At 48.9% G+C, this 27,760-nt stretch overlaps 1 protein-coding gene across 1 annotated transcript in view; it reads right to left on the bottom strand.

The window, feature by feature from the left end:
- Positions 1-27,760, bottom strand: part of sycp1 (synaptonemal complex protein 1) — a 755,262-nt gene that overhangs the window by 627,143 nt on the left and 100,359 nt on the right. Inside the window, exon 6 of the mRNA XM_072479793.1 lies at positions 5,518-5,585. Coding sequence (XP_072335894.1) covers positions 5,518-5,585 — 68 coding nt within the window. The remainder of the gene's footprint in view (positions 1-5,517; positions 5,586-27,760) is intronic.

Here is a 27,760-nt window from a genome sequence, read left to right as displayed (position 1 = left end):
GGGGTTGAGCTTCATACAATTTTTTATAAAATGTCTTGAACACTTCATTCACTCTCTCCGCTCCCCGCTCCGTCTCTCCATCTTCGTCTCTCACCCCCCCTATCTCCCTCGCTGCTCCCCTTTTCCTCAATTGGTGTGCCAGCAATCTGCTCGCCTTCTCTCCATATTCATACTGTACACCCTGCGCCTTCCTCCATTGTGCCTCTGCAGTGCCTGTGGTCAGCAAGTCAAATTCCACATGCAGCCTTTGCCTTTCCCTATACAGTCCCTCCTCCGGTGCTTCCGCATATTGTCTGTCCACGCTCAAAAGTTCTTGCAGCAACCGCTCCCGTTCCTTACTCTCCTGCTTCCCTTTATGTGTCCTTATTGATATCAGCTCCCCCCTAACCACCGCCTTCAACGCCTCCCAGACCACTCCCACCTGAACCTCCCCATTGTCATTGAGTTCCAAGTACTTTTCAATGCATCCCCTCACCCTTAGGCACACCCCCTCATCCGCCATTAGTCCCATGTCCATTCTCCAGGGTGGACGCCCTCTTGTTTCCTCCCCTATCTCCAAGTCTACCCAGTGTGGGGCATGATCCGAAATGGCTATAGCCGTATATTCCGTTCCCCTCACCCTCGGGATCAATGCCCTACCCAACACAAAAAAGTCTATGCGTGAATAGACTTTATGGACATAGGAGAAAAACGAGAACTCCTTACTCCTAGGTCTACTGAATCTCCACGGGTCCACCCCTCCCATCTGCTCCATAAAATCCTTAAGCACCTTGGCTGCTGCCGGCCTCCTACCAGTCCTGGACTTCGACCTATCCAGCCTTGGTTCCAACACCGTGTTGAAGTCTCCCCCCATTATCAGCTTTCCGGTCTCTAGGTCTGGGATGCGTCCTAGCATTCGCCTCATAAAATTGGCATCGTCCCAATTCAGGGCATACACGTTTACCAACACCACCATCTCTCCCTGTAATTTGCCACTCACCATCACGTATCTGCCCCCGTTATCCGCCACTATAGTCTTTGCCTCGAACATTACCCGCTTCCCCACTAATATAGCCACCCCCCTGTTTTTCGCATCCAGCCCCGAATGGAACACCTGCCCTACCCATCCTTTGCGCAACCTAACCTGGTCTATCAGTTTCAGGTGCGTTTCCTGTAACATAACCACATCTGCTTTAAGTTTCTTAAGGTGTGCGAGTACTCGTGCCCTCTTTATCGGCCCGTTAAGCCCCCTCACGTTCCACGTGATCAGCCGAGTTGGGGGGCTTCCCACCCCCCCCCCCTTGCCGGTTAGCCATCATCTTTTTCCAGCTTCTCACCCAGTTCCCACGCAGCTGTATTTCTCCCAGACGGTGCCCCCCCGCCCATCCTTTCCCGTACCCACTCCCCCCTTTCCCCAGCAGCAGCAACCCAGTAATTCCCCCCTCCCCCCACCCCCCCCCCCCCCCCCCGCTAGACCCCCCGCTAGCGTAATTACTCCCCCCATGTTGCTCCCAGAAGTCAGCAAACTCTGGCTGACCTCGGCTTCCCCCCGTGATCGCGGCTCGCCCCGTGCGGCGCCCCCTCCTTCCTGCTTCTCTATTCCCGCCATAATTATCATAGCGCGGGAACCAAGCCCGCGCCTCTCCCTCGGCCCCGCCTCCCATGGCCAACGCCTCATCTCCTCTCCCTCCCCACCTCCCCCCATCACCACCTGTGGGAGAAAGAAAAGTTACCATACCGCAGGATTAATCATACAATCCCTCTTCGCCCCCCCCCCCCACTCGTCCCACCACTTTGTCCAAACGTTCATTTTCGTAGTCCAATCATTCCAATTTTTCTTCTACAATAAAAGTCCACGCTTCATCTGTCGTCTCAAAGTAGTGGTGCCTCCCTTGATATGTGACCCACAGTCTTGCCGGTTGCAGCATTCCAAATTTTATCTTCTTTTTGTGAAGTACCGCTTTGGCCCGATTAAAGCTCGCCCTCCTTCTCGCCACCTCCGCACTCCAATCTTGATAGACGCGGATCACCGCGTTCTCCCATTTACTACACCGAGTTTTCTTCGCCCATCTAAGGACCATTTCTCTATCCTTAAAACGGAGAAATCTCACCACTATGGCTCTGGGAGCTTCTCCTGCTCTCGATCCTCGCACCATAACTCGGTATGCTCCCTCCACCTCCAACGGACCCGTCGGGGCCTCCACTCCCATTAACGAGTGCAGCATCGTGCTCACATATGCCCCGACGTCCGCCCCCTCCACACCTTCAGGAAGGCCAAGAATCCTCAAGTTGTTCCTCCTTGCGTTGTTTTCCAGTGCCTCCAACCTCTCCACAGATCGTTTCTGGTGTGCCTCCTGTATCTCCGACTTCACCACCAGGCCCTGTATATCGTTTTCATTCTCTGCTGCTTTCGCCTTCACGACCCGAAGCTCCTGCTCCTGGGTCTTTTGTTCCTCTTTCAGCCCTTCAATCGCCTGTAATATCGGGGCCAACAACTCTTTCTTCATTTCCTTTTTTATCTCCTCCACGCAGCGTTTCAAAAACTCTTGTTGTTCAGGGCCCCATATGAAACTGCCACCTTCCGACGCCATCTTGGTTTCTGCTTGCCTTCCTTGCCGTTGTTCCAAAGGATCCGCTGCAATCCGGCCACTTTCCTCTCCTTTTTCCATCCGTGTCCGGGGGAACACCCTTCTGGTTTACCGCACGGTGTTTTTAGCCGTTAAAATTGCCGTTGGGGCTCCTATCAAGAGCCCAAAAGTCCGTTCCACCGGGAGCTGCCGAAACGTGCGACTTAGCTGGTCATCGCCGCACCCGGAAGCCTTTTACTGTCTATTCTTATATTCTGAGCAGGTTTACTCATAATCTATCTTACTCTTCTTTATAGCTTTTTTAGTAGCTTTCTGTTGCCCCCTAAAGGTTTCCCAGTCCTCTAGTCTCCCACTAAGCTTCGCCACTTTGTATGCTTTTCACTTCAATTTGATACTCTCCCTTATTTCCTTAGATATCCACGGTCGATTTTCCCTCTTACTACCGTCCTTTCTTTTTGTTGGTATAAATCTTTGCTGAGCACTGGGAAAAATCGCTTGGAAGGTTCTCCACTGTTCCTTAACTGTTTCACCATAAAGTCTTTGCTCCCAGCCTACCTTAGCTAGCTCTTCTCTCATCCCATTGTAATCTCCTTTGTTTAAGCACAAAACACGAGTGTTTGATTTTACCATCTCACCCTCCATCTGTATTTTAAATTCCACCATATTGTGATCGCTCCTTCCGAGAGGATCCCTAACTATGAGATCATTAATCAATCCTGTCTCATTGCACAGGACCAGATCTAGGACCGCTTGTTCCCTCGCAGGTTCCATTACATACTGTTCTTGGACACTATCGCGGATACATTCTATAAACTCCTCCTCAAGGCTGCCTTGACCGACCTGGTTAAACCAATCGAAATGTAGATTAAAATCCCCCATGATAACTGCTGTGCCATTTCTACATTCATCAGTTATTTCTTTGTTTATTGCCTGCCCCACCATAATGCTACTATTTGGTGGCCTATAGACTACTCCTATCAGTGACATTTTGCGCCTTTCTATTCCTGATTTCCACCCAAATGGATTCAACCTTATCCTCCATTGCACCGATGTCATCCCTTACTATTGCCCGGATGTCATCCTTAAATAACAGAGCTACACCACCTCCCTTACTGTCCACTCTGTCCTTCTGAATAGTTTGATACCCTCGGATATTTAACTCCCAGTCTTGACCATCCTTTAACCATGTTTCAGTAATGGCCACTAAATCAGTCATTCACGATGATATGCGCCATCAACTCATTAACCTTATTCCGAATACTACGAGCATTCAGGTAAAGTACACTTATGTTGGTTTTTATACCTCTGTTTTGAATCTTAACACCTCGATCAGTTATATTTCCTCTTAACTTTTCTCCTAATTTTCCTTGTCGTTGAACCCATATCTTCATTTAACAACCTGCCGCGTCGCTTACCATTTATGTTTTTACTTCCCGTTTTATTCCTTTTAGTATTACTGGGCCTATTCACTGAGCTCCCCTCAGTTACTGTACCTTGTACTGTCACCCTTTTTGATTTTTGACTATGGCTTCTCTGCCTTACACTTTCCCCCTTACTGCCTTTTGTTTCTGTCCCTGCTTTACTACCTTCCGACTTCCTGCATTGGTTCCCATTCCCCTGCCACATTAGTTTAAACCCTCCCCAACAGCTCTATCAAACACCCCCCTTAGGACATCGGTTCCAGCCCTGCCCAGGTGCAGACCGTCCGGTCTGTACTGGTCCCATCTCCCCCAGAACCGGTTCCAATGCCCCAGAAATTCGACTCCCTCCCACTTGCACCATCTCTTGAGCCATGCATTCATCCTATTTATCCTGACATTCCTACTGACTAGCTCGTGGCACTGGCAGCAATCCTGAGATTACTACCTGTGAGGTCCTACTTTTTAGTTTAACTCCTAACTCCCTGAATTCAGCTTGTAGGACCTCATCCCATTTTTTATCTATATAGTTGGTGCCTATGTGCACTACGCCAGCTGGCTGTTCACCCTGCCCCCCACCCCAGAATGTCCTGCAGCCGCTCCGAGACATCGTTGACCCTTGCACCAGGGACCCCCAATTCATGAGGAAGGAACAGAAGGATGGGACCCCCAGTTTATGGAGCTGCGGCCCAGAAAAACTCGGAAAAGGAGGAAGCAGAAGTTGGTGGCGAGTGAGGACCAGACATTGAGTGTGGAAATGGCAGATGCATAGGGTCCGACCCCGTCAGCTCAGTGGTCGACGGACCAGTTGTGAGGTAATTTGGACATTCTGAATCCTCCCACTGTGTAACAGGCGCCAGAATGTCCTCAAAAAATTCCACTAAATTAGTTAGACACGACCTGCCCTTTATGAACCCATGCTGCGTCTGTCCAATGGGACAATTTCCATCCAGGTGCCTCGCTATTTCTTCCTTGATGATAGATTCAAGCATCTTCCCTACTACCGAAGTTAAGCTCACATCCTGCCAAACACATCCAAAATGACACTTCAAAATGTTTCTGTTGAATCGGGCCCGATCTCAACAAATTAGAACATGGCTTCAGTTTTACAGCATTAACTTTCTTCCCACAACAATTTCATACTGTGAAAATAACTAAATATTATGTGTGCTTTACTCTGAGTTATTTACATAAACGACCCTCTTTAGACTGATGGACTTATCTGATCTCTTCACACATCTTCACCCGAGGCCTGCGTCTATGTATTTACATTGTATTTTATGTTTGCCCTATTATGTATTTTCTTTTCATGTACAGAATAATCTGTTTGAGCTGCACGCAGAACAATACTTTTCACTGTACCTTGGTACACATGACAATAAGCCAATCCAATCCAATGTATAACCAATGAATAACGTAAGATTTACACTGTATCACGGCCATTATCTCACACAATTAATATGTTAATTAACTGGAAATTAAATATTTGTAGTACCGGACTCTGAGGAAACGTTATTTCCAGTATTACTTACAATTTTGTCGCTTCTTCATTTTTATTCATCTCTTCTTCGAGTTTCATACTGAGACTTTCATTTTCAAACTGTATGATGTATTAATAATTAGGTTATTATTTATCAACAATAATTTGAATATGACTACTTAAAATTATAAGTCAGAAATTTAAAATTATTCAAATAGAAGTTAATTATAGCTTTTCAGATTTAAAACCTATATATCGGCAAATGATTGCAGGGAAAATTTAAATATAAGGCTAATCTCACAAGCATCACTCTAAACCCAAATAATCAGCATTGACCCTGTTATAAACTCTGGTTAATTCCATATTAATAATTTGGGGGAGTTCCAAGCTTCACAAATATACTCAGTTTGAAGTCCTCCTGCACTGCCAGAGAATCTAAAAGCTGGGGGATTTCTGAAAGGAAATCATGCTTGGCATTGTTTGAAAATGTATCCAGTAGAGTTGACCAGGGAAACACGATGGATGTAGCGTATTTAGACTTTCAGAAGGCTTTTGACAGGGTCTCACACAGTACTATGAGGAGTTAAAGCACATGTGTTTGCGGGTAGTGTCTTGAGATGGATAGATAGCTGGTTAGCAGACAGGAAGCAAAGCGTTGGAATAAATGGGTGTTTTTCCGATTGGCATGCAGTGACTAGTGGGGTACAGCAGGGATCTGAGCTAGGACCCCAATGATTCATATTATATATTAAAGATTTGGACAAGGGAACTAAATGCAGTATCTCCAGATTTGCAGATGATACAAAGTTGGGTGAGAGGGTGAACTTTGAAGAGGATGCAGAGATGCTTCAGCGGGATTTGGACAGGCTGAGTGAGTGAACAGAACATAGAACATAGAACATTACAGCGCAGTACAGGACCTTCGGCCCTCGATGTTGCGCCGACCTGTGAAACCACTCTAAAGCCCATCTACACTATTCCCTTATCGTCCATATGTCTATCCAATGACCATTTGAATGCCCTCAGTGTTGGCGAGTCCACAACTGTTGCAGGCAGGGCATTCCACGCCCTTACTACTCTCTGAGTAAAGAACCTACCTCTGACATCTGTCCTATATCTATCTCCCCTCAATTTAAAGCTATGTCCCCTCGTGCTAGACATCACCATCCGAGGAAAAAGGCTCTCACTGTCCACCCCATCTAATCCTCTGATCACCTTGTACGCCTCAGTTAAGTCACCTCTTAACCTTCTTCTCTCTAACGAAAACAGCGTCAAGTCCCTCAGCCTTCCCTCATAAGATCTTCCCTCCATACCAGGCAATATTCTGGTAAATCTCCTCTGCACCCTTTCCAATGCTTCCACATCCTTCCTATAATGCGGCAACCAGAATTGCACGTGATACCCCAAATGCGGCCGCACCAGAGTTTTGTACAGCTGCAACATGACCTCATGGCTCCGAAACTCAATCCCTCTACTAATAAAAGCTAACACACCGTAAACATTCTTAACAACCCTCTCAACCTGGGTGGCAACTTTCAGGGATCTATGTACATGGACACCGAGATCTCTCTGCTCATCCACACTACGAAGAATCTTACCATTAGCCCAGTACTCTGTCTTCCTGTTATTCCTTCCAAAATGAATCACCTCACTTTTCTGCATTAAACTCCATTTCCCACCTCTCAGCCCAGCGCGACTCTACTCCCCTTCTTGAACAAGGGGACATTTGCTATCCTGTGAGATGCAGCAAATGTTCCTGACGGTGGGGAAGTCCAGAAATAGGGGTCATGGTTTGAGGATAAAGGATAAAGTACTGAGGTGAGGAGAAATTTCTTCCCCCAGAGAGTGGTGAATCTGTGGAACTCACAACCACAAAATTTAATTGAGGCCAAAACGTGTAATTTCAATAAGGAATTAGATATAGCTCTTGGGACTAAAGGGATCAAGGGATATTGGGGAGGAGGCGTGACTATGTTATTGAACATGATGATCAGCCATGATCATAATGAATGGCTGAGCAGACTCTAAGGGCCAAATGGGATCCTCCAGCTTCTATTTTCTAAGTGGGCACGGGAACAATAGGTCAGAAGGTGAGATCATTGAGGGAGAAATAGGGAATAGGGCCGGTACGGCTCTGAGGCAGAGCAGACAGGGAGAAGTTGCTGAACATAGCGGGTCTGGTGGCCTGAAGTGCATATGTTTTAATGCAAGAAGTATTACGGGTAAGGCAGATGAACTTAGAGCTTGGATTAGTACTTGGAACTATGATGTTGTTGCCATTACAGAGACCTGGTTGAGGGAAGGACAGGATTGGCAGCTAAACGTTCCAGGATTTAGATGTTTCAGGCGGGATAGAGGGGGATGTAAAAGGGGTGGCTACTGGTGAGGGAGAATATCACAGCTGTACTACGGGAGGACACCTCAGAGGGCAGTGAGGCTATATGGGCAGAGATCAGAAATAAGAAGGGTGCAGTCACAATGTTGGGGGTTTCCTACAGGCCTACAAGCAGCCAGCGGGAGATAGAGGATCAGATAGGTAGGCAGATTTTGGAAAAGAGTAAAAACAGGGGGCGGCATTCTCCGCCGGCGGGAGTCTCCGTTCTGCCAGCACCAGGGGGTTTCCCGACGGCGTGGGGCTGCCCCACAATGGGAAACCCCATTGACCGGCCGGTGTTACGGAGACTCCCGCCGGCCAGTCGGCGCAGAAATGTGGCGGGGCAGGTAGGAGAATTTCGCCCAGGGTTGTGGTGATGGGGGACTTCAACTTCCCCAATATTGACTGGGACTCACTTAGTGCCAGGGGCTTAGACGTGGCAGAGTTTGTAAGGAGCATCCAGGAGGATTTCTTAAAACAATATATAGACAGTCCAACAAGGGAAGGGGCTGTTCTGGACCTGATATTGGGGAATGAGCCTGGCCAGGTGGTAGAAGTTTCAGTAGGAGAGCATTTCGGGAACAGTGACCACAATTCAGTAAGTTTTAAAGTGCTGATGGACAAGGATAAGAGTGGTTCTAGGGTGAATGTGCAAAATTGGGGGAAGGCTAATTATTACAATGCAAGGCGGGAACTGAAGAACCTAGATTGGGGGCGGATGTTTGAGGGTAAATCAACATCTGACATGTGGGAGGCTTTCAAGTGTCAGTTGAAAGGAATTCAGGACCGGCATGTTCCTGTGAGGAAGAAGGATTAATACTGCAATTTTCGGGAACCTTGGATAACGAGAGATATTGTAGGCCTCGTCAAAAAGTAAAAGGAGGCATTTGTCAGGGCTAAAAGGTTGGGAACAGACGAAGCCTATGTGGAGTATAAGGAAAGTCATGATGTGGAGATGCCGGCGTTGTACTGTGGTGAGCACAGTAAGAAGTCTTACAACACCAGGTTAAAGTCCAACAGGTTTGTTTCGATGTCACTAGCTTTCGGAGCGCGGCTCCTTCCTCAGGTGAATGAAGAGGTATGTTCCAGAAACATATATATAGACAAATTCAGGACAGTTGGTAGGATTTTGCAGGCCAGGTGGTGGGGGATGAATGTAATGCGACATGAATCCCAGGTCCCGGTTGAGGCCGCACTCATGTGTGCGGAACTTAGCTATAAGCTTCTGCTCGGCGATTCTGCGTTGTCGCGCGTCCTGAAGGCCGCCTTGGAGAACGCTTACCCGGAGATCAGAGGCTGAATGTCCTTGACTGCTGAAGTGTTCCCCGACTGGAAGGGAACATTACTGCCTGGGTGATTGTCGCACGATGTCCGTTCATTCGTTGTCGCAGCGTCTGCATGGTCTCGCCAATGTACCACGCTTCGGGACATCCTTTCCTGCAGCGTATGAGGTAGACAACGTTGGCCGAGTCGCACGAGTATGTACCGCGTACCTGGTGGGTGGTGTTCTCACGTGTAATGGTGGTATCCATGTCGATGATCTGGCATGTCTTGCAGAGATTGCCATGGCAGGGTTGTGTGGTGTCGTGGTCACTGTTCTGAAGGCTGGGTAGTTTGCTGCAAACAATGGTTTGTTTGAGGTTGCGCGGTTGTTTGAAGGCAAGTAGTGGGGTGTGGGGATGACCTTGGCAAGATGTTCATCTTCATCGATGACGTGTTGAAGGCTGTGAAGAAGGTGTCGTAGTTTCTCCGCTCCGGGAAAGTACTGGACGACGAAGGGTATTCTGTCGGTTGTGTCCCACGTTTGTCTTCTGAGGAGGTCGGTGCGGTTTTTTGCTGTGGCGCGTTGGAACTGTCGATCGATGAGTCGAGCGCCATATCCCGTTCGTACGAGGGCATCTTTCAACGTCTGTAGATGTCTGTTACGCTCCTCCTCGTCTGAGCAGATCCTGTGTGTACGGAGAGCTTGTCCATAGGGGATGGCTTCTTTAATGTGTTTAGGGTGGAAGCTGGAGAAGTGGAGCATCGTGATGTTATCCGTGGGTTTGCGGTAAAGCGAAGTGCTGAGGTGACCGTCCTTGATGGAGACGAGTGTGTCCAAGAATGCAACTGATTTTGGAGAGTAGTCCATGGGAGTCTGATGGTTGGATGGAACTTATTGATGTCATCGTGTAGTCGTTTCAGTGATTCTTCGCCGTGGGTCCAAAGGAAAAAATGTCATCGATATATCTAGTGTATAACGTCGGTTGAAGGTCCTGTGCGGTGAGTAGGTCTTGTTCAAACTTGTGCATGAAGATGTTGGCGTATTGGGGTGCGAATCTGGTCCCTATGGTTGTTCCGTGTGTCTGGATGAAGAACTTGTTGTCGAAGGTGAAGACGTTGTGATCCAGAATAAAACGGATGAGTTGCAGAATTGCGTCTGGAGATTGGCAGTTGTCGGTGTTGAGTACTGAGGCTGTTGCAGCAATGCCGTCGTCATGGGGGATGCTGGTATAGAGTGCCGAAACGTACCTCTTCATTCACCTGAGGAAGGGGCAGCGCTCCGAAAGCTAGTGACATCGAAACAAACCTGTTGGGACTTTAACCTGGTGTTGTAAAACTTCTTACTATAAGGAATGTAGGAAGGAACTTAAGCAAGGAGTCAGGAGGGCTAGAAGGTGTCACGAAAAGTCATTGGCAAATAGGGTTAAGGAAAATCCCAAGGATTTTTACACGTACATAAAAAGCAAGAAGGTAGCCAGGGAAAGGGTTGGCCCACTGAAGGATAGGCAAGGGAATCTGTGTGTGCAGCCAGAGGAAATGGGCGAGGTACTCAATGAACACTTTGCATCAGTATTCACCAGAGAAAGAATTGGTGGATATTGAGTCTGGAGAAGGGTGCGTAGATAGCCTGGGTCAAATTGAGATCTAAAAAGGCGAGGTGTTGGGCGTCTTGGAAAATATTACGGTAGATAGGTCCCCAGGTCCTGATAGGATCTACCCCAGAATACTGAAGGAGGCTAGAGAGGAAATTGCTGAGGCCTTGACAGAAATCTTTGGATCCTCACTGTCTTCAGGTGATGTCCCGGAGGACTGGAGAATAGCCAATGTTGTTCCTCTGTTTAAGAAGGGTAGCAAGGGTAATCCAGGGAACTACAGGCCGCTGAGCCTTACGTCAGTGGTAGGGAAATTACTGGAGAGAATTCTTCGAGACAGGATCTACTCCTATTTGGAAGCACGGTCGGCACGGGATGGGAGGGCCGAAGGGCCTGTTCTTGTGCTGTACTTTTCTTTGTTCTTTGTTTGTTGTTTCTATGGTGTGGAGATGCCGGCGTTGGACTGGGGTGAGCACAGTACGAAGTCTTACAATACCAGGATAAAGTCCAACAGGTTTGTTTCGATGTCACTAGCTTTTGGAGCGCTGCTCCTTCCTCAGGTGAATGACAGTCATGTTTCTATGTAACACAAAGCCGGCCTACAAGTTGGTAATGTGAGCAACCACCCAGGATCTATGCTCAAGTGTAAATAAATGAGTGGCAGCCAGAGGAGTGCTCTTGCTCCATCCATACTCTTGCTGTGTCCGTCCTCCTTCCCTCGCCCCTTCTCTGATCCATTCTCTTCTTTTTCTTCCCTTTTTATATACTTCTGCTCTCATTTTGGTGCACTACCTTGTTGCTCCTTCTCCCCTTTGTTCCCCTAGTGCTTTCCCTGGTCTCCTGCTCTAACTGATCTCTTGCAAAAGATCAACAGATTGTAATGAGAAGCATGCGCAGCCATCTCACTGATAGCTGTAAATAAATACAAGGCTTCATTAAGACACACTCTACAAGCAACACTTCCTTAATTTAGATGGGAGTCTGATTTGTAATCCATCCGAAAAAGGTCCTTCAAAAAAAAGGTTTGAGAACGACAGTTCAATAAATGTCTGCAACACCTGCTGTTGGGCAGAGAGCTCTCCATCAGTTTGATAGATTCTACTCTCGAAGGCTAGCCAGAAGAACATAAAGACACATGGCCCAAAGATATGTGCTCCGGAGTCCAAGCAAGGAAGGTAGCCAGGGAAGTTAGAGCTAACTTCCATCAATCCACACACACTTAAGGCGAAAGTTAACACACACGTCAATCCACAAAGTACTTTGAATCTATATATTCGACTAGTATTGTTATGGGCCAGGGTTTAGAGAACCCCAAAGTGTATCATGGAGTTCCCCTGACCCACAACTTTTAATAGATTGTGGTATGTGGAGCACACGGCCCACTCTACAGGTGTGGAACAGCAGAAATCAAAAAGTATTTTTGAAAGCAAAACAATGTTTATTCTATGAACTCAAGTTAACCTTTTAAAAACATACAGTGAACATCTGAGCAACCATTAATTCAAATACAACCCCTAAAGAATAAACACTAAGTAATCCTTAGTTTCCTTTTAACATTCATAAGACTTAAAAAAAAACTTTTAACAGAAGCGCATCAGGTTTAAATTCACTACTGAGAACAGTTATAACTCTGAATTCACCAAATGATCAAGAGATAGGGGGCGATTCTCTGATATTGAGGCCAAGTGTTCGCACCGTCGTAAACGCCGTCGTGTTTCACGACGGCGCAAACAGGGCCCGGGCACGACCTATTCTGACCCCCTAGGGGGCCAGCACGGCGCTGGAGCGGTTCACTGGCTACCTTCCTTGCTTGCGGTTCACGCCGCTCCAGCGTCCTCGCCGCGCCAATCCGCGCATGCGCAGTTGGAGCAGCCCAATCCTGCGCATGCGAAGTTGGGCTGCGCCATCCTACACATGCACGGGGAACGCCGGACGCACACCGGCCGCTCGCCAACATGGAGCCGGTGTTCTGGGGCTATGCATAGAAGGACGTAGGTCCGGGGGGGGGGAGAGGCCGGCCCGCCGATCAGTGGGCCCCGATTGCGTTCCCGCAGAGTTCCCGCCAGCAGTGACCAGGGATGGACTCGCCGGCGGGAACCTTTCATGTCGTAGCAGCCGCTCGGCCCATCCGGCTGGAGAATTGCCGCTCGCCGGTTCTCCGAGCGGCCCGATGCAAATCGCGCGCCGCTGGTTTCTGGTGGGTGGGGAGAATCGCGTTCGGGGGTTGGGGCGGCGTGGAGCGATTCGAACAGCGCCCCGGCGAATCTCCCACCCGGCGTGGGGGGGGGGGGGGGGGAGAATAGCGCCCATAGTCTTTACATGGCAAAGAGAACAACATTATACAGTCTGTGGCTGACTGCAGCTCTAACACCGAAACAAAACCAAAAAAAACAGACACACCCAAGCTTTTCTCAAAGTGAAACTAAAAGCTGACAGACAGCCCAGCTCCACCCACACTCTGTCATCACTGCAGTAGTAAACACCCATTTCTTAAAGGTACACCCACTAGTTATTCTATAAAAACACCCATTTCTTAAAGATATTCTCACATTACAGTATAGCCTTCACTTACTCCTTTGCTTATAATACTTTTTTCCCCAAAATTTGGGTGTCAGGGAAATCTCAAGCACAATCATTACTAAAAACTACTTTGCTAACTCATATTGTCGATTAAAAGGGCTTTTGCTAAGTCCCCAAAGGCATTTATTTTAAAGATAAGATGCATCTTCACCTCTAATCATCACAGGAAACATGCAATTATATATCCAATTACATCCATGCATTCCTATGTCTTCACCATTCTCTCCTCTCCCTCCAAACAAAAAGGTTACCCATATCAAGCACAAGACAAAAGCAATCAAGGTGGGGCAGCATCACTGACAAATCTCAGTCAATCTGGGCAGGATGCACTACGAATTGTAGATAGAAAGGCCAGGAGAGGCTGTTGGAGTTGGCAAAGTAAAAGGTGAGGTGGCAATAGAAGGCTAGTAAATGTTCAGAAAGGCGCATCATATTTTATGTGCTTTCTCAGCATATTACAATGCCTCAACATCTAGTCTCTTTTTCTTCTGAGCAATGTTCATATGGGTGCAGCTTCTTCTATTTACAGATCTTGTAAATCTCATATTTGGGGCAGCACGGTAGCATTGTGGATAGCACAAATGCTTCACAGCTCCAGGGTCCCAGGTTCGATTCCGGCTTGGGTCACTGTCTGTGCGGAGTCTGCACATCCTCCCCGTGTGTGCGTGGGTTTCCTCCGGGTGCTCCGGTTTCCTCCCACAGTCCAAAGATGTGCGGGTTAGGTGGATTGGCCATGCTAAATTGCCCATAGTGTCCAAAATTGCCCTTAGTGTAGGGTGGGGTTACTGGGTTATGGGGATAGGGTGGAGGTGTGGACCTTGGGTAGGGTGCTCTTTCCAAGAGCCGGTGCAGACTCGATGGGCCGAATGGCCTCCTTCTGCACTGTAAATTCTATGATATCTATGATATCATAAGTGGTACTCAGCAGGAAAATGTCAACCACTCTGTTGAAAACTTAAGCACTTTATGGATTTAAATCTGCTAACATATGGGATGGGAATAACACTGACAAGGCCAGCATTTGTTGTACATCCCTAATTGTCCTTGAGAAGGTGGTGGTAAGCCTCCTTCCTGAACCGTTGCAGTCCTGGTGATGTAGGAGCACCTACAGTGCTGTTAGTAAGGGAATTCAAGTTTTTTGACCAAGCACGATGAAGAAATGGTGATATAGTTCCAAGTCAAGATGATGTGTGGTTTGGAGAGGAATTTGCAGATGGTGATGTCCTCACACATATGCCCCCTTTGTCCTTCCAGGTGATCGATATCGTGGGTATGGAAGGTGCTGTCAAAGGATCCTTGGTGAGTTGCTTTCATACATCGATTAGATGATGCTGTAAGGAACCCTCATGTGAATCCTTGTTAGATGCTTATTTCCATTTTAATTCCTGTTCTTTTGGCTGTATTAATTCCTGCACCTGAGCATTACTGTGACTTACACCATTAATTTTTTAAAAAACAGTAGCAGAACGTGCTGACATCAGCGTTGACTGTCTTGACAGACTTCGCTAGCAACCAATCAACTCCATTGCACTGAGGCCAAGCAGGTCCTCGATGCTGATTCGTGCTTTTTATTCTGGAATGCCCTGCTGGGTGACTCTATGTGTGTTTGGTTTCAGTTTTGACTGTAGAACTGAGCAGAATCATTTTGAATCTCTCTCCCAGAAGTAGTGGAATTCTCTCTCAAATCTTAGCCGGAATTCTCTTCAGGTAAACAGAGCAGTTCGAGCATTCAAAGCCTGAAGATCGAGCTGGGGAGGGGGAACTTTCCGGATTCCTCTCCCATTGAAGATATGAGACCATTCGAAGGCCTCGTGAAAATTGCTGCTCTGATATTCTGTTTAACTGAGCCAAGCTGTCGGTGAATCTACTGAAGCTGGGTGGGGGGGGGAAAAGAGATCCCCTCAACTGATCCATATTTTTCAGAACATAGAACATACAATGTAGATGGAGGCTATTCGGCCCATCGAGTCTGCACCGACCCACTTAAGCCCTCACTTCCACCCTATCTCCTTAACCCAATAACGCCTCCTTACCTTTTTGGGCACTAAGGGCAATTTAGCATGGCCAATCCACCTAACCTGCATACCTTTGGACTGTGGGAGGAAACCGGAGCACCCGGAGGAAACCCACGCAGACACAGGGAGAACGTGCAGACACCGCACAGACAGTGACCCAGCGGGGAATCGAACCTGGGACCCTGATGCTGTGAAGCCACAGTGCTATCCACTTCTGCTACCATGCTGCCCAATGGTTTTGATCCATCGACCTCTGGGTTATGGGCCCAGCACGCTTCCGCTGCGCCTCTCTGCTCGCATGTTGTAAACCTCGTCGATGTGACATTATATGGAGGGGGAGACTCGATCAGTATCTTAAAATGTATTTAAAAGAAGTTCCCACCCTTTCTGAAAATGAACCTCGTTAAGTCACCAGCGAGGAATGTGGAAAATCAGAAAACACGATCTTGCCTATGAGATTCACAATTTCCAAATCTCTCAGGATTTTCTGCCTGCATCACTGTTCTCTATGAGATCCATGCCCACGCCCCCTTCTTCTACATCCAGCGAATATAATCCTAACCGTCAATGTCTCCTAAATAATCAGTCCCGCAATCCCGGGAATAGTCTGGTAAACGTTCGCTACACTTTCTCTATAGAAACATCTTTCCTCAGACAAGGAGCCGTAAACTGCACACAGTATTCCAGGTGTGGTCTTTCCAAGGCCATACCAAGACATACCAAGACATCCCTGCTCCTGTACTCGAATCCTTTTGCTATTAAGCCAACATATAATTTGCCTTCTTTACCGCCTGTTGCACTGCATGCTTCCTTTCAGCGACTGGTATACAAGGACCCTCACGTCTCGTTGCACATTCCCTCTCTCAATCTATATCCATTTAGATAATAACCTGCCTTCCTGTTTCTGCTAGCATGTCAATAACCTCACATTCGTCTACATTATACTGCATCTGTCATGCATTCGCCCATTCACTCAACTTGTCCACATCACAATGAAGCATCTCTGCATCCTCCTCACAGCTCATCCTCCCACCAAGCTTTCTGTAATCTGCAAATTTTGAGATATTGCATTTAGATCACTCACCTAAATCAGTAATATACATTGTGAACAGCGGGGGTCCTTGCACTGCTCCCTGAGATACCCCACAAGTCACTGCCTGCCATTTCGAAAATTAGCATTTTATTCCTACTCTTTGGACACAAACTACCGGCCGCATCACTTTCGACTGGAAGCACGGCGTAGCCGGTGTTGAAGGGTGAAGCCTCCCGAGGGTTTCCCAGCAGCCAGTACATCTCACAAGATCTATCCAGATCTCGCAAGGCGTCCTGATTAGGATCCCGTCACAATTGGAGTGACCAAGCCGCGCTCGCTTATGTCAGTTTAAAATCTTATGCAAGCTCACCTGGGATCTGCCGGCCTCCTCAGGGAGGCCATAGCCAGGTGCTGTTCAGTACTAATCCACACAAATGTGGACCAGGTGGAACGGCACCCGGGGGGGTCTCCCAGGCCATCGGAAGCATCTGAGTTGTCAGGATGTGCAGAGGATGGGGTGCAGAGTAGCTCCCTGCTCCTCTCCCTGGAACATGGGCACTGTCGCATTGCCAGGTTGGCACCTTGGCACTGTCACCCTGGCACTGCCAAAGTGCCTGGGTGGCACTGCAAAGTCGGCAGGAACACTGCCAGGATGGCAGTGCCAGGGTGCCCAGGTGCCAGGGTGGAACTGCCAACGGTCAAGAACTGCCAACGGTCAGGACCTGAGGGGTGATATGCCCATGAAAGGAGGGTGGAGGGAGGGTATGAAGAGTGGGGATGTGCAGGGCAGGTAGTAAGGGGCCTTTGGGCGGTTGGGAGGGGGGCTGAAGGGTTGGGGGGCCTGGAAGGGAGGTGTCTGTAAGGAGGCCTGAAGAGGGAGGGCGCCGGAGATCTCACAGCAGGGTGTCATTACTTTGGGGGAGGGGGGGATGTAATGCCCATATGCGTGGGGGGGGGGCACATTGCCTGTGATGGGGGGTTGTGGGGCACCCACAAGCTCACTTACAGATCGAGACACCCTTTCAAAAAGGCAGCCCAATCGCTGAGGAGCCAGTCTGGTTCAGCTCCCCAGTGATAAATGTAGGGCACGGTTCTCTGAAATGGAGACAGAGGGTTTGCGCCGTTGTGAACGCCATCGAGGTTCACAACGGCGCGAAACGGCCCCTATCCCGACCGATTCAGGGCCTGAAAATGGGCTAGAAGCGGCGCCATGTCATTTACGCGCGCCAGGCCTTGGCGCCGCATAAAGGCGGCGCCGCATACATGACGCGGCCGGCGCCGCATAACTTCCGTCAACCACGCATGCGCTGGTTGGCCAGCGCCAACCCGTGCATGAGTGGTTGCCGTCCTCCCCGAGTCCGCCCCACAAGAAGATGTCCGACGGATCTTGCGGGTCTGCGGAAGAAATGAGGTCCTCCCTCAGAGAAGCCGGCCCGACGATCGGTGGGCACCGATCGCGGGCCAGACCCTAGTTGAGGCCCCCCCCCCCGGTGCAGGATCCCCCCTCACCACCCCCGCAGGTCGCCCCCACAGCGTTCCCGCGCTGTTCCCGCCGGCAGCAACCAGGTCTGGACGGCGCCGGGGGGAACCCGCTGTTTTGGGCAGTCCGCTCAGTCCATCCGGCACTGAGAATCGCGGGAGTACCAGTGAATCGCCATTTTGGCTGTCTCGGGTGAGTCACTGGACCGCGCCGCGCAAAACACGATTGTGCCGATCTGGCCACTTCCGTGAATCGCGGGAGGGCGTCGGACGGGCGGCGCGGGAAAATTCGGCGACCCAGGCGATTCTCTGAAATGGCACGGGGTCAGAGAATCGCACCCGTAGTGTGGGGTAAACAGGTGAGAAACTCCCCACAGCCCCAAAAAGTGACTAAGCGTGGTGAGATAGCAGTGGGGAATGCGCTGGAAGAGGCGACGGAGAACTCACAGGGGCGGCATGATGGCACAGTGATTGGGACTGCCCCCTCACAGCTCCAGGGACCAGGGTTCAATTCCAGCCTCGGATGACTTTCTCACTTTTTGCACTTTCTCGCGTCTGGGTGGGTTTCCTCCAATGCTCCGGTCTCCTCCCACAGTCCAAAGAAGTGCAGGTTAGGTGGATTGGCCATGGTAAATCGCCCCTTGGTGTCCAAAAGGATAGGTGGGGTTACTGGGTTACGGGGATAGTGTGGCGGCACGGACTTGTAGGGTGCTCTTTCCAAGGGCCGGTGCAGATGCGATGGGCTGACTGACCTCCTTTTGCAATGTAGAGACACTATGATTCTATAGAACCCACTACAAATGACACAAACTTTTCCTTTACTTGTCAGCCAACCAGTTTTCTGTTTTATATATTTTTAGTCTAGTTTTTCCATTTTTACAAATAATGCCACAAATCCTCAGGATTGGTACAGCACAATATAAATGCTGTAACATACAAAAATACAGAAAAGGGCTGTACAAGTGGTTCTGCCTAATTATTAAACCTGACGTCTCCATTCATACCAGGAAAAATGATAAATGGACAAACTGGAGATTGAGGGAAAAGATGAAGCCATAAAACACGGTAATCTGGTGCATCCGCTTTGCATGCAGCGAAAACCTAATGAGACAGGATCAAATTCCAATACTATGCTTAATACCCTCTCCAGCTCTTTAAATGCACCATACCAGTAGGGGGCGGCACAGTGGTCAGCACTACTGCCTCACTGAGGCCAGGTCCCCGGTTCAATTTTGGCCTTGGGTGATTGTGTGGAATTTGAATATTTTCCCCGTCACTGTGTGTTTCCTCCGGATGCTCTCGTTTCTTCCCACAGTCCAAAGATGTGCAGGCTATTTGGATTGGCCCTTAGTTTCCAAAAGGTTAGATGGGTTTGTGGGGATGGATTGGGATGTGGGCCTAGGGTGGGTGCTCTTTCCAAGGGTCAGTGCGGACTCGATGGGCCAAGTGTCTCCTTCTGCATTGTAGGGATTCTAAGATTGAGTTCTGACACAGGGCCATATACAGTGTATGTGTCCCTATTCCAACCACACCAAAGAATCCAACCACAAAGAAAGATCAAAAGGAACCCAGTCCTCTCTAGGATACATCTGTATGGGAGGCAAACAGGATTTTATAGTCACAACATAAAAATACAAAAGAAAAACACAAGACGGTTCTCACTGGGGGCATTTCTCAACCACAATGAGGATCTGTAAGACTAAACTAACCACCTTCACCCCAACCCATCTGCACTGCTCATCTTCTCTATGAACAAAGAGAAAAGTACGTAAGATGTACTTCCTTCCTGTAACTGCAAGGATTTCAGCGCATTTAAAAAAACACTCGTAAGTACTCCACAACCCTTATGCGACGCAACCAAAGTAGCCTGACTTTCGCCGTACAAATAGGATAACGGGAAACCGCCTCCATGCTCGTATATCCTACAACCTTATAGGACAACAGACAAGAAGATAAAATCAGCAGGGTGGAGTAGGCTTATCTGTTGGAGGTGCTGGCTCAGTTCGGGTATAGCCAGGGGTTCGTAGATTGGATTTGGCTGCTCTGCAGGTCACCGATGGCGAATGTCCGGACAAACAGAGCGGGTTTGGGGTCCTCCGAGCTACATTGGGGGATGAGGCAGGGGTTCTCGCTCTCCTCACAGCTTTTTGCCTTGGCAATAGAGCCGCTGGCACTAAGGGTGTTGAGGGGTTGAGAAGGGAATGAGGGGGGGGCGGTCAATGGGGTGTTCAAGGAATTTTATAGTCGGCTGTATGAGTTGGAACCCCCCAGCTGGGGTGGAGGGAATGAGGCAGTTTTTGGAAGGGTTGGAGTTTACAGAGGTGGAGGAAGGGTTAGTGGAGAATTTGGGAGCCCCGATCGGGATTGTAGAAGTAGTAGAGGGATTTGAGGCCATGCAGTCGGGCAAGGCCCCGGAACCAGATGGCTACCCTGTGAAATTTTACAAGACGTTTTATGGGATGCTGGGCCCGCAGCTGGTGATGGCATTTAATGAAGCAAAGGAGCAAGGTGTCCTTCCCCCAACAATGTTGCAGGCTTCGATCTCATTGATCCTGAAGCGGGAGAAGAATCCAGAGCAATGTGGGTCAAACAGACCAATCTCTTTGTCGATGCCAAATTGCTGGCCAAACTTATGGCCTCAAGGATAAAGGACTGTGTTCCGGGGGTGATAGGGGAAGACCAGATGGGGTTTGTTAAAGGCAGGCAGCTAACGGCTAAGTTAGAAAGCTCTTAAATGTGATCATGATGCTCTCCGAGGGGACAGAGGCGAAGGTAGTGGTCGCTATGGACGCGGAAACGGCCTTCGACCGGATGGAATAGAATTATTTGTGGGAGGTCCTTGGACGGTTTGGGTTTGGGCAGGGCTTTATTGACTGGGCTCGGTTGCTGTACCAGGCACCAGTGGCGAGTGTGTGGACGAACGGGGTGAACTCGGTCTACTTTAGACTGCACCGGGAGACAAGGCAAGGATGTCCTCTCTCCCCACTGTTGTTTGCCTTGGCTATAGAGCCATTGCCAATGGCGCTGAGAGAATCAAAGGAATGGAAGGGGCTAATCCGGGGGGAGGGGTGGAACACAAGGTCTTGTTATATGCAGACGACCTTCTCCTATATATTTCTGATCTGTTAGGGGGGATGGGGAAGTTTATGTGGATCTTCGGGCAATTTGCCCGGTTCTCAGGGTACAAATTGAATACGGGTAAAAGTGAGGTTTTTGTGTTCCAGGCAAGGGGGCAGGAGAGGAGACTGATGGAGCTGCCGTTTAAAATGGTGGGAGGACGTTTTTGTTACTTGGGAATTCAGGTGTCACAGGACGGGAGCAGTTACATAAATTAGATTTGACCCGGTTGGTTGAACAAATCAAGGTGGACTTTCGGAGCCGGGACATGCTCCCGTTGTCACTGGCGGGGAGGGTACAGACCGTAAAAAGGACGGTCCTCCCGAGATTTCTGTTTGTTTTCCAGTGCCTCTCCAATTTTATATCAAAGGCCTTTTTAAGTGGGTGAATAGTGTGATCTCTGGATTTGTGTGGGCGGGTAAAATCCCACAAGTAAAGAACGCGCTGTTGGAGCAGAGCCAAGGGGGGGGGAGGGTTGGCTGGCACTGCCGAACTTTAGGAACTACTACTGGGCGGCAAGTATACCCATGATTAGTGGGGGAGGGGTCGGTGTGGGAGCGGGTAGAGGCGGCAACATGTAAGGGTACAAGTTTGGGGGCATTGGTAATGGCTTCTCTGCCGTTCTTGCCGGCCCGATACTCCGCAAGTCTGGTGGTAGTGGCGGCCCTGAGAGTCTGGGGGCAGTGGCGGGAGCATAAGGGAAGGGAGGGTGCGTCGGTGTGGGCTCCAATTTGTGGTAATCACTGGTTTGTCCCGGGGAGGCTAGATGGGGGGTTTCGGGGGTGGCAGAGAGCAGGGATTGAGAGGCTCGGGGATCTATTTATTGATCAGAGCTCTCCATGTTTAGGGGATTTGGAGGAGGAGTTCGAATTGCCAGGTGGGAATGGGTTTTGATATCTGCAGATAAGGAATTTTGCGCGAAGGCAGGTTTTGACATTTCCAGTTCTACCGCCACAGGGGATACAGGACAAGGTAGTTTCTAGAACGGGGGTGGGGGAGGGGAAGAATTTGGAAATCTATAAAGGTATAGTGGGAGGAAACCCAGATAGGTGAGCTAAAGCGTAAATGGGAAGATGAGCTGGAAGGGGAGGTAGAGGCGGATCCGACGGAGAATGTGCGGAGTTGAGTCAACACGCCTTCATCATGTGCCAGGCTCAGCCTGACAATTCAAGGTGGTTCACCGGGCACACATGACGGGGCCCGGATGAACAAGTTTTTGGGGTTGAGGACAGGTGTGTGAGGTGCGTGGGCGGGCCCGCAAACCACGTCCACATGTTTTGGGCATGCCAGAAGTTTAGGGGATACTGGCAGGGATTTGCAGGTATCATGTCCACAGTGCTAAAAACGAGGGTGGCGCCGTGTCCAGAGGTGGCGGAAGATCCAGGAGGCCAGGAGCCGAGAGAGGCTGACATTTTGGCCTTTGCCCCTTGGTAGCCCGGAGACGGATATTGCTAGCGTGGAGGGGCTCAAAGTCCCCAAAATAAGGGGTTTCGGTTCGCGACATGGCTGGGTTTCTTGGGCGGGATTCTCCCCTACCCGGCATGGCGGGGGGTCCCGGGGGGATGGAGTGGCGTGAACCGCACCTTTAGGGGCTAGGCCCGCCCCAGAGTGGTTGGCGCCCCGCCGGCTGGCATGGAAGGCCTTTGGCGCCACGCCAGCCGGGGCTGAAGGGACTACTCCGCATAGTAAGAGTGCCCCCACGGCACTAGCCCGCCCGCAGATCGGTGGGCCCCGATCGCGGGCCAGGCTATCGTGGGGGCACCCCCCGGGACCAGATCGCCCCGCCCCCCCCCCCCCCCCCCCACCCACCCCCCGGACCCCAGAGCCCGCTCGCGCCGCCAGGTCCCGCCAATTAATCAAACACAAACCAAGCACTTCAACAGTATGGCTTCACAGGTATTGTAATTACACTGGGCTAGTGTGCAACCATTTCCAGCCCCACTTAACCTGGAGTCTCAATACAGGTGAAATTAGATGTTATGTTAATATCCAAAGCTTTGATTGAGTTAACTTAACTTCAGTAACCAGGTTTAAAAAATTCAAATTCAAATAATCTTTTATGATGAACAATAATTAGAATTAAGTAGGCAAAAACAATAGAACTGGCTGTCCGATATCTGATTCCCAACTTCCTCCTTTTAAGATCCCAACATTTGTTAGGATAGCAGACAAGAACCCCAAACACTTCTTTAAAAATGTTTAAACTGTGAGGAAAGGATAGTTCACTCCAGGAGTGATTCCACTGGCCAATGTATATCTTTTATATTAAACCAAACTTTATTCTTAACAAAGGATTAAACACATTAACATCGTGGCGTTGGGCCGGAAAGTGGAGCTGAGTCCACAAAAGATCAGCCATGATCTCATTGAATGGTGGAGCAGGCTCGAGGGGCCAGATGGCCTACTCCTGCTCCTAGTTCTTATGCTCTTATCACAGAAAATAGCTTACAATTAACAGTTAAATAATTCTTAACAATGAAAAGAATCACTTTAACTTGAGTACCCAATTCTTCTTTTATCCAATTAAGGGACTATTTGGCATGGCCAATTCACCTACCCTGCACATTTTTGGGGATTGTGGGGGTGAGACCCATGCAGACACAAGGAGAATGTGCAATCTCCACATGAACAGTGACCCGGGGCCGGGATCGAACCCGAGCCCTTGTTGGCGTGAGGCAGCAGTCCTAATCACTGCACCACTGTGCTGCCCCAGAATCACTTCAACTTTGAACTGATATGGTCTGCATCTCCAATTAAGCATAGCCCATCACAAGTCAAAAGCCACTTATAAATAAAGTTAGCAAAAACAGGGATGTTTGCAGTTCACTCGATATAAATTTCTTGGAAAAGACTGCTTGAAGAGCGAGATACCCTTTCAGACACCAGCTGTAGTTCTTGTTGTCTTTTAGAGACTACTGTTTAACCTGACAGCCTTTGACAAAAGCTCCTCTTCAGTTTCAAGCTCAAAAAAAAAGCTAAACTGTCTGCTACAGACCTAGCTACTCCCAGTAAAAATGTCTCTATCTCACAAACTGGGTTATGACCATCTTACTAAGGCTAAATACAACCCCTTCCAGCAGAGGGCAGTAGAGCAGAGATGCTGATTGGCTGTTGCGGGGGAAATTTGCATACGTCCGTGTGCTCACCCTAACTTGAAGGTGTACCTGAGCAAGAGACCCCAGCTGTTCAAGTGAAAACAAGCATCCACAGAGGGCAGTAGAGCAGAGCTGCTGATTGGCTGCTGCGGGGGAAATTTGCATACGTCCGTGTGCTCACCCTAACTTGAAGGTGTACCTGAGTAAGAGACCCAAGCTGTTCAAGTGAAGGCAAGCATCCAGCAGAGGGCAGTAGAGCTGGGCTGCTGATTGGCTGTTGCGGGGGAAATTTGCATACGTCCGTGTGTTCACCCTAACTTGAAGGTGGTTTGTGGAGGAGTTGTTGTCAAGTGACACTTAAACACTTCTTCAGTGTTTCTCTCCCTACACCCTCCTCTAACCAAAAAAAAACACTGCAAAGATCAAGAGGAAGGCTCGAGGGCAGGTAGAAATAGAAAGAAGTTGAACCGTGACGTCACAGCCTGCAGGTAAGGGATTGGCTGGTGACTGGTAAGTAGTTTTTATTTTATTTTCCCTCAGCTGTTATCGTGCGGGGCGCAGAGGTTGCTGAGTGATAGCTTGCTGAGAAGGGGAGTGAATAACAGGTAAACTCTTTTGTTCTTTTTCTTTTTTTATCTAGAGGGGATGGCAGGGAAGGTAGTGCAATGTTCCTCCTGCAGAATGTTTGAGGTGAAGGACGCCGTCAGTGTCCCTGCTGATTTCATCTATTGGAAATGCACCCATCTCCAGCTCCTCAGAAACCACGTTAGGGAACTGGAGCTGGATGAACTTCGGATCATTCGGGAGGCAGAAGTGGTCATAGATAGAAGCTTCAAGCATGTAGTTACTCCGAAGAATAAAGATAGATGGGTGACGGTGAGAGGGGCTGGGAGGAAGCAGTCAGTACAGGGATCCCCTGTGGTTGTTCCCCTTAGTAACAAGTATACCGCTTTGGATACTGTTGGGGGGGGGAACCTACCAGGGGTAAGCAAAGGGGTACAGGTCTCTGGCACAGAGTCTGTCCCTGTTGCTCAGAAGGGAAGCGGGGAGAGGAGCAGAGCATTAGTCATTGGAGACTCCATAGTTAGGGGGATAGATAGGAGATTCTGTGGGAACGAGAGACTCACGGTTGATGTGTTGCCTCCCAGGTGCCAGGGTGCGTGATGTCTCAGATCTTGTTTTCGGGATCCTTAAGGGGGAGCAGCCCCAAGTCGTGGTCCACATAGGTACCAACGACATAGGAAAAGGGATAGGGATGTAAGGCAGGAATTCAGGGAGCTAGGGTGGAAACTTAGATCTAGGACAAACAGAGTTATTATCTCTGGGTTGTTACCCGTGCCACGTGATAGCGAGTCGAGGAATAGGAAGAGAGAGGAGTTGAACACGTGACTACAGGGATGGTGGAAGAGGGAGGGTTTCAGATTTCTGGATAATTGGGGCTCATTCTGGGGTCGGTGGGACCTCTACAAACGGGATGGTCTATGCCTGGACCAGAGGGGTACCAATATCCTGGGGGGGGAAATTTGCTAATGCTCTTCGGGAGGGTTTAAACTAGTTCAGCAGGGGCTTGGGAACCTGAATTGTAGCTCCAGTATACAGGAGGTTGAGAGTAGTGAGGTTCTGAGTAAGGCTTCAAAGTTGCAGGAGTGTACCGGCAGGCAGGAAGGTGGCTTAAAGTGTGTCTTCTTCAATGCCAGGAGCATCCGGAATAAGGTGGGTGAACTTGCGGCATGGGTTGGTACCTGGGACTTCGATGTTGTGGCCATTTCAGAGCCATGGGTAGAGCAGGGACAGGAGTGGTTGTTGCAGATGCCGGGGATTAGATATTTCAGTAAGCTCAGAGAAGGTGGTAAAAGAGGGGGAGGGGTGGCATTGTTAGCCAGGGACAGTATTACGGTGGCAGAAAGGACGTTTGATGAGGACTTGTCTACTGAAGTAGTATGGGCTGAGGTTCGAAACCGGACAGGAGAGGTCACTCTGTTAGGGGTTTTCTATAGGCCTCCGAAAAGTTCCAGAGATGTAGAGGAAAGGATTGCAAAGATGATTCTGGATAGGTGCGAAAGCAACAGGGTAGTTGTTATGGGGGACTTTAACTTTCCAAATATTGACTGGAAACGCTATATAGTTCGAGTACTTTAGATGGGTCCGTTTTTGTCCAATGTGTGCAGAAGGATTTCCTGACACAGTATGTAGATAGGCCAACGAGAGGCGAGGCCATATTGGATTTGGTACTGGGTAATGAACCAGGACAGGTGTTAGATTTGGAGGTAGGTGAGCACTTTGGTGATAGTGACCACAATTCGATTACGATTACTTTAGTGATGGATAGGGATAGGTATATACCGCAGGGGAAGAGTCATATCTGGGGGAAAGGCAATTATGATGCGATGAGGCATGACTTAGGATGCATCGGATGGCGAGGAAAACTGCAGGGGATGGGCACAATGGAAATGTGGAGCTTGTTCAAGGAACAGCTACTGCGTGTCCTTGATAAGTATGTACCTGTCAGGCAGGGAGGAAGTGGTCGAGCAAGGGAGCCGTGGTTTACTAAAGCAGTCAGAACACTTGTCAAGAGGAAGAAGGAGACTTATGTAAAGATGAGATATGAAGGTTCATTTAGGGCGCTCGAGAGTTACAAGTTAGCTAGGAAGGACCTAAAGAGAGAGCTAAGAAGAGCCAGGAGGAGACATGAGAAGTCTTTGGCAGGTAGGATCAAGGATAACCCTAAAGCTTTCTATAGATATGTCAGGAATAAATGAATGACTAGGGTAAGAGTAGGGCCAGTCAAGGACAGTAGTGGGAAGTTGTGCTTGGAGTCCGAGGAGATAGGAGAGGTGCTAAATGGATATTTGTCATCAGTATTCACACAGGAAAAAGACAATGTTGTCAAGGAGAATACTGAGATTCAGGCTACTAGACTAGAAGGGCTTGAGGTTCATAAGGAGGTGTTAGCAATTCTGGAAAGTGTGAAAATAGATAAGTCCCCTGGCCCGGGTGGGATTTATCCGAGGATTCTCTGGGAAGCTAGGGAGGAGATTGCTGAGCCTTTGGCTTTGAACTTTAAGTCATCTTTGTCTACATGAAAAGTGCCAGAAGACTGGAGGATAGCAAATGTTGTCCCCTTGTTCAAAAAGGGGAGCAGAGACAACCCCGGTAACTATAGACCAGTGAGCCTTACTTCTGTTGTGGGCAAAATCTTGGAAAGGTTTATAAGAGATAGGATATATAATCATCTGGAAAGGAATAATTTGATTAGAGATAGTCAACACGGTTTTGTGAAGGGTAGGTCGTGCCTCACAAACCTTATTGAGTTCTTTGAGAAGGTGACCAAACAGGTGGATGAGGGTAAAGCAGTTGATGTGGTGTATATGGATTTCAGTAAAGCGTTTGATAAGGTTCCCCACGGTAGGCTACTGCAGAAAATACGGAGGCATTGGATTCAGGGTGATTTAGCAGTTTGGATCAGAAATTGGCTAGCTGGAAGAAGACAAAGGGTGGTGGTTGATGGGAAATGTTCAGACTGGAGTCCAGTTACTAGTGGTGCACCACAAGGATCTGTTTTGGGGCCACTGCTGTTTGTCATTTTTTTAAATGACCTGGATGAGGGCGTAGAAGGATGGGTGAGTAAATTTGCAGATGACACTAAAGTCGGTGGAGTTGTGGACAGTGCGGAAGGATGTTACAAGTTACAGAGGGACATAGATAAGCTGCAGTGCTGGGCTGTGAGGTGGCAAATGGAGTTTAATG

This window comes from Scyliorhinus torazame, chromosome 17 (assembly GCF_047496885.1).
Source record: "Scyliorhinus torazame isolate Kashiwa2021f chromosome 17, sScyTor2.1, whole genome shotgun sequence".
NCBI lineage: Eukaryota > Metazoa > Chordata > Chondrichthyes > Carcharhiniformes > Scyliorhinidae > Scyliorhinus > Scyliorhinus torazame.
The sequence above is the reverse complement of the archived record's forward strand: the minus strand, read 5'-3'. Positions and strand labels throughout refer to the sequence as shown.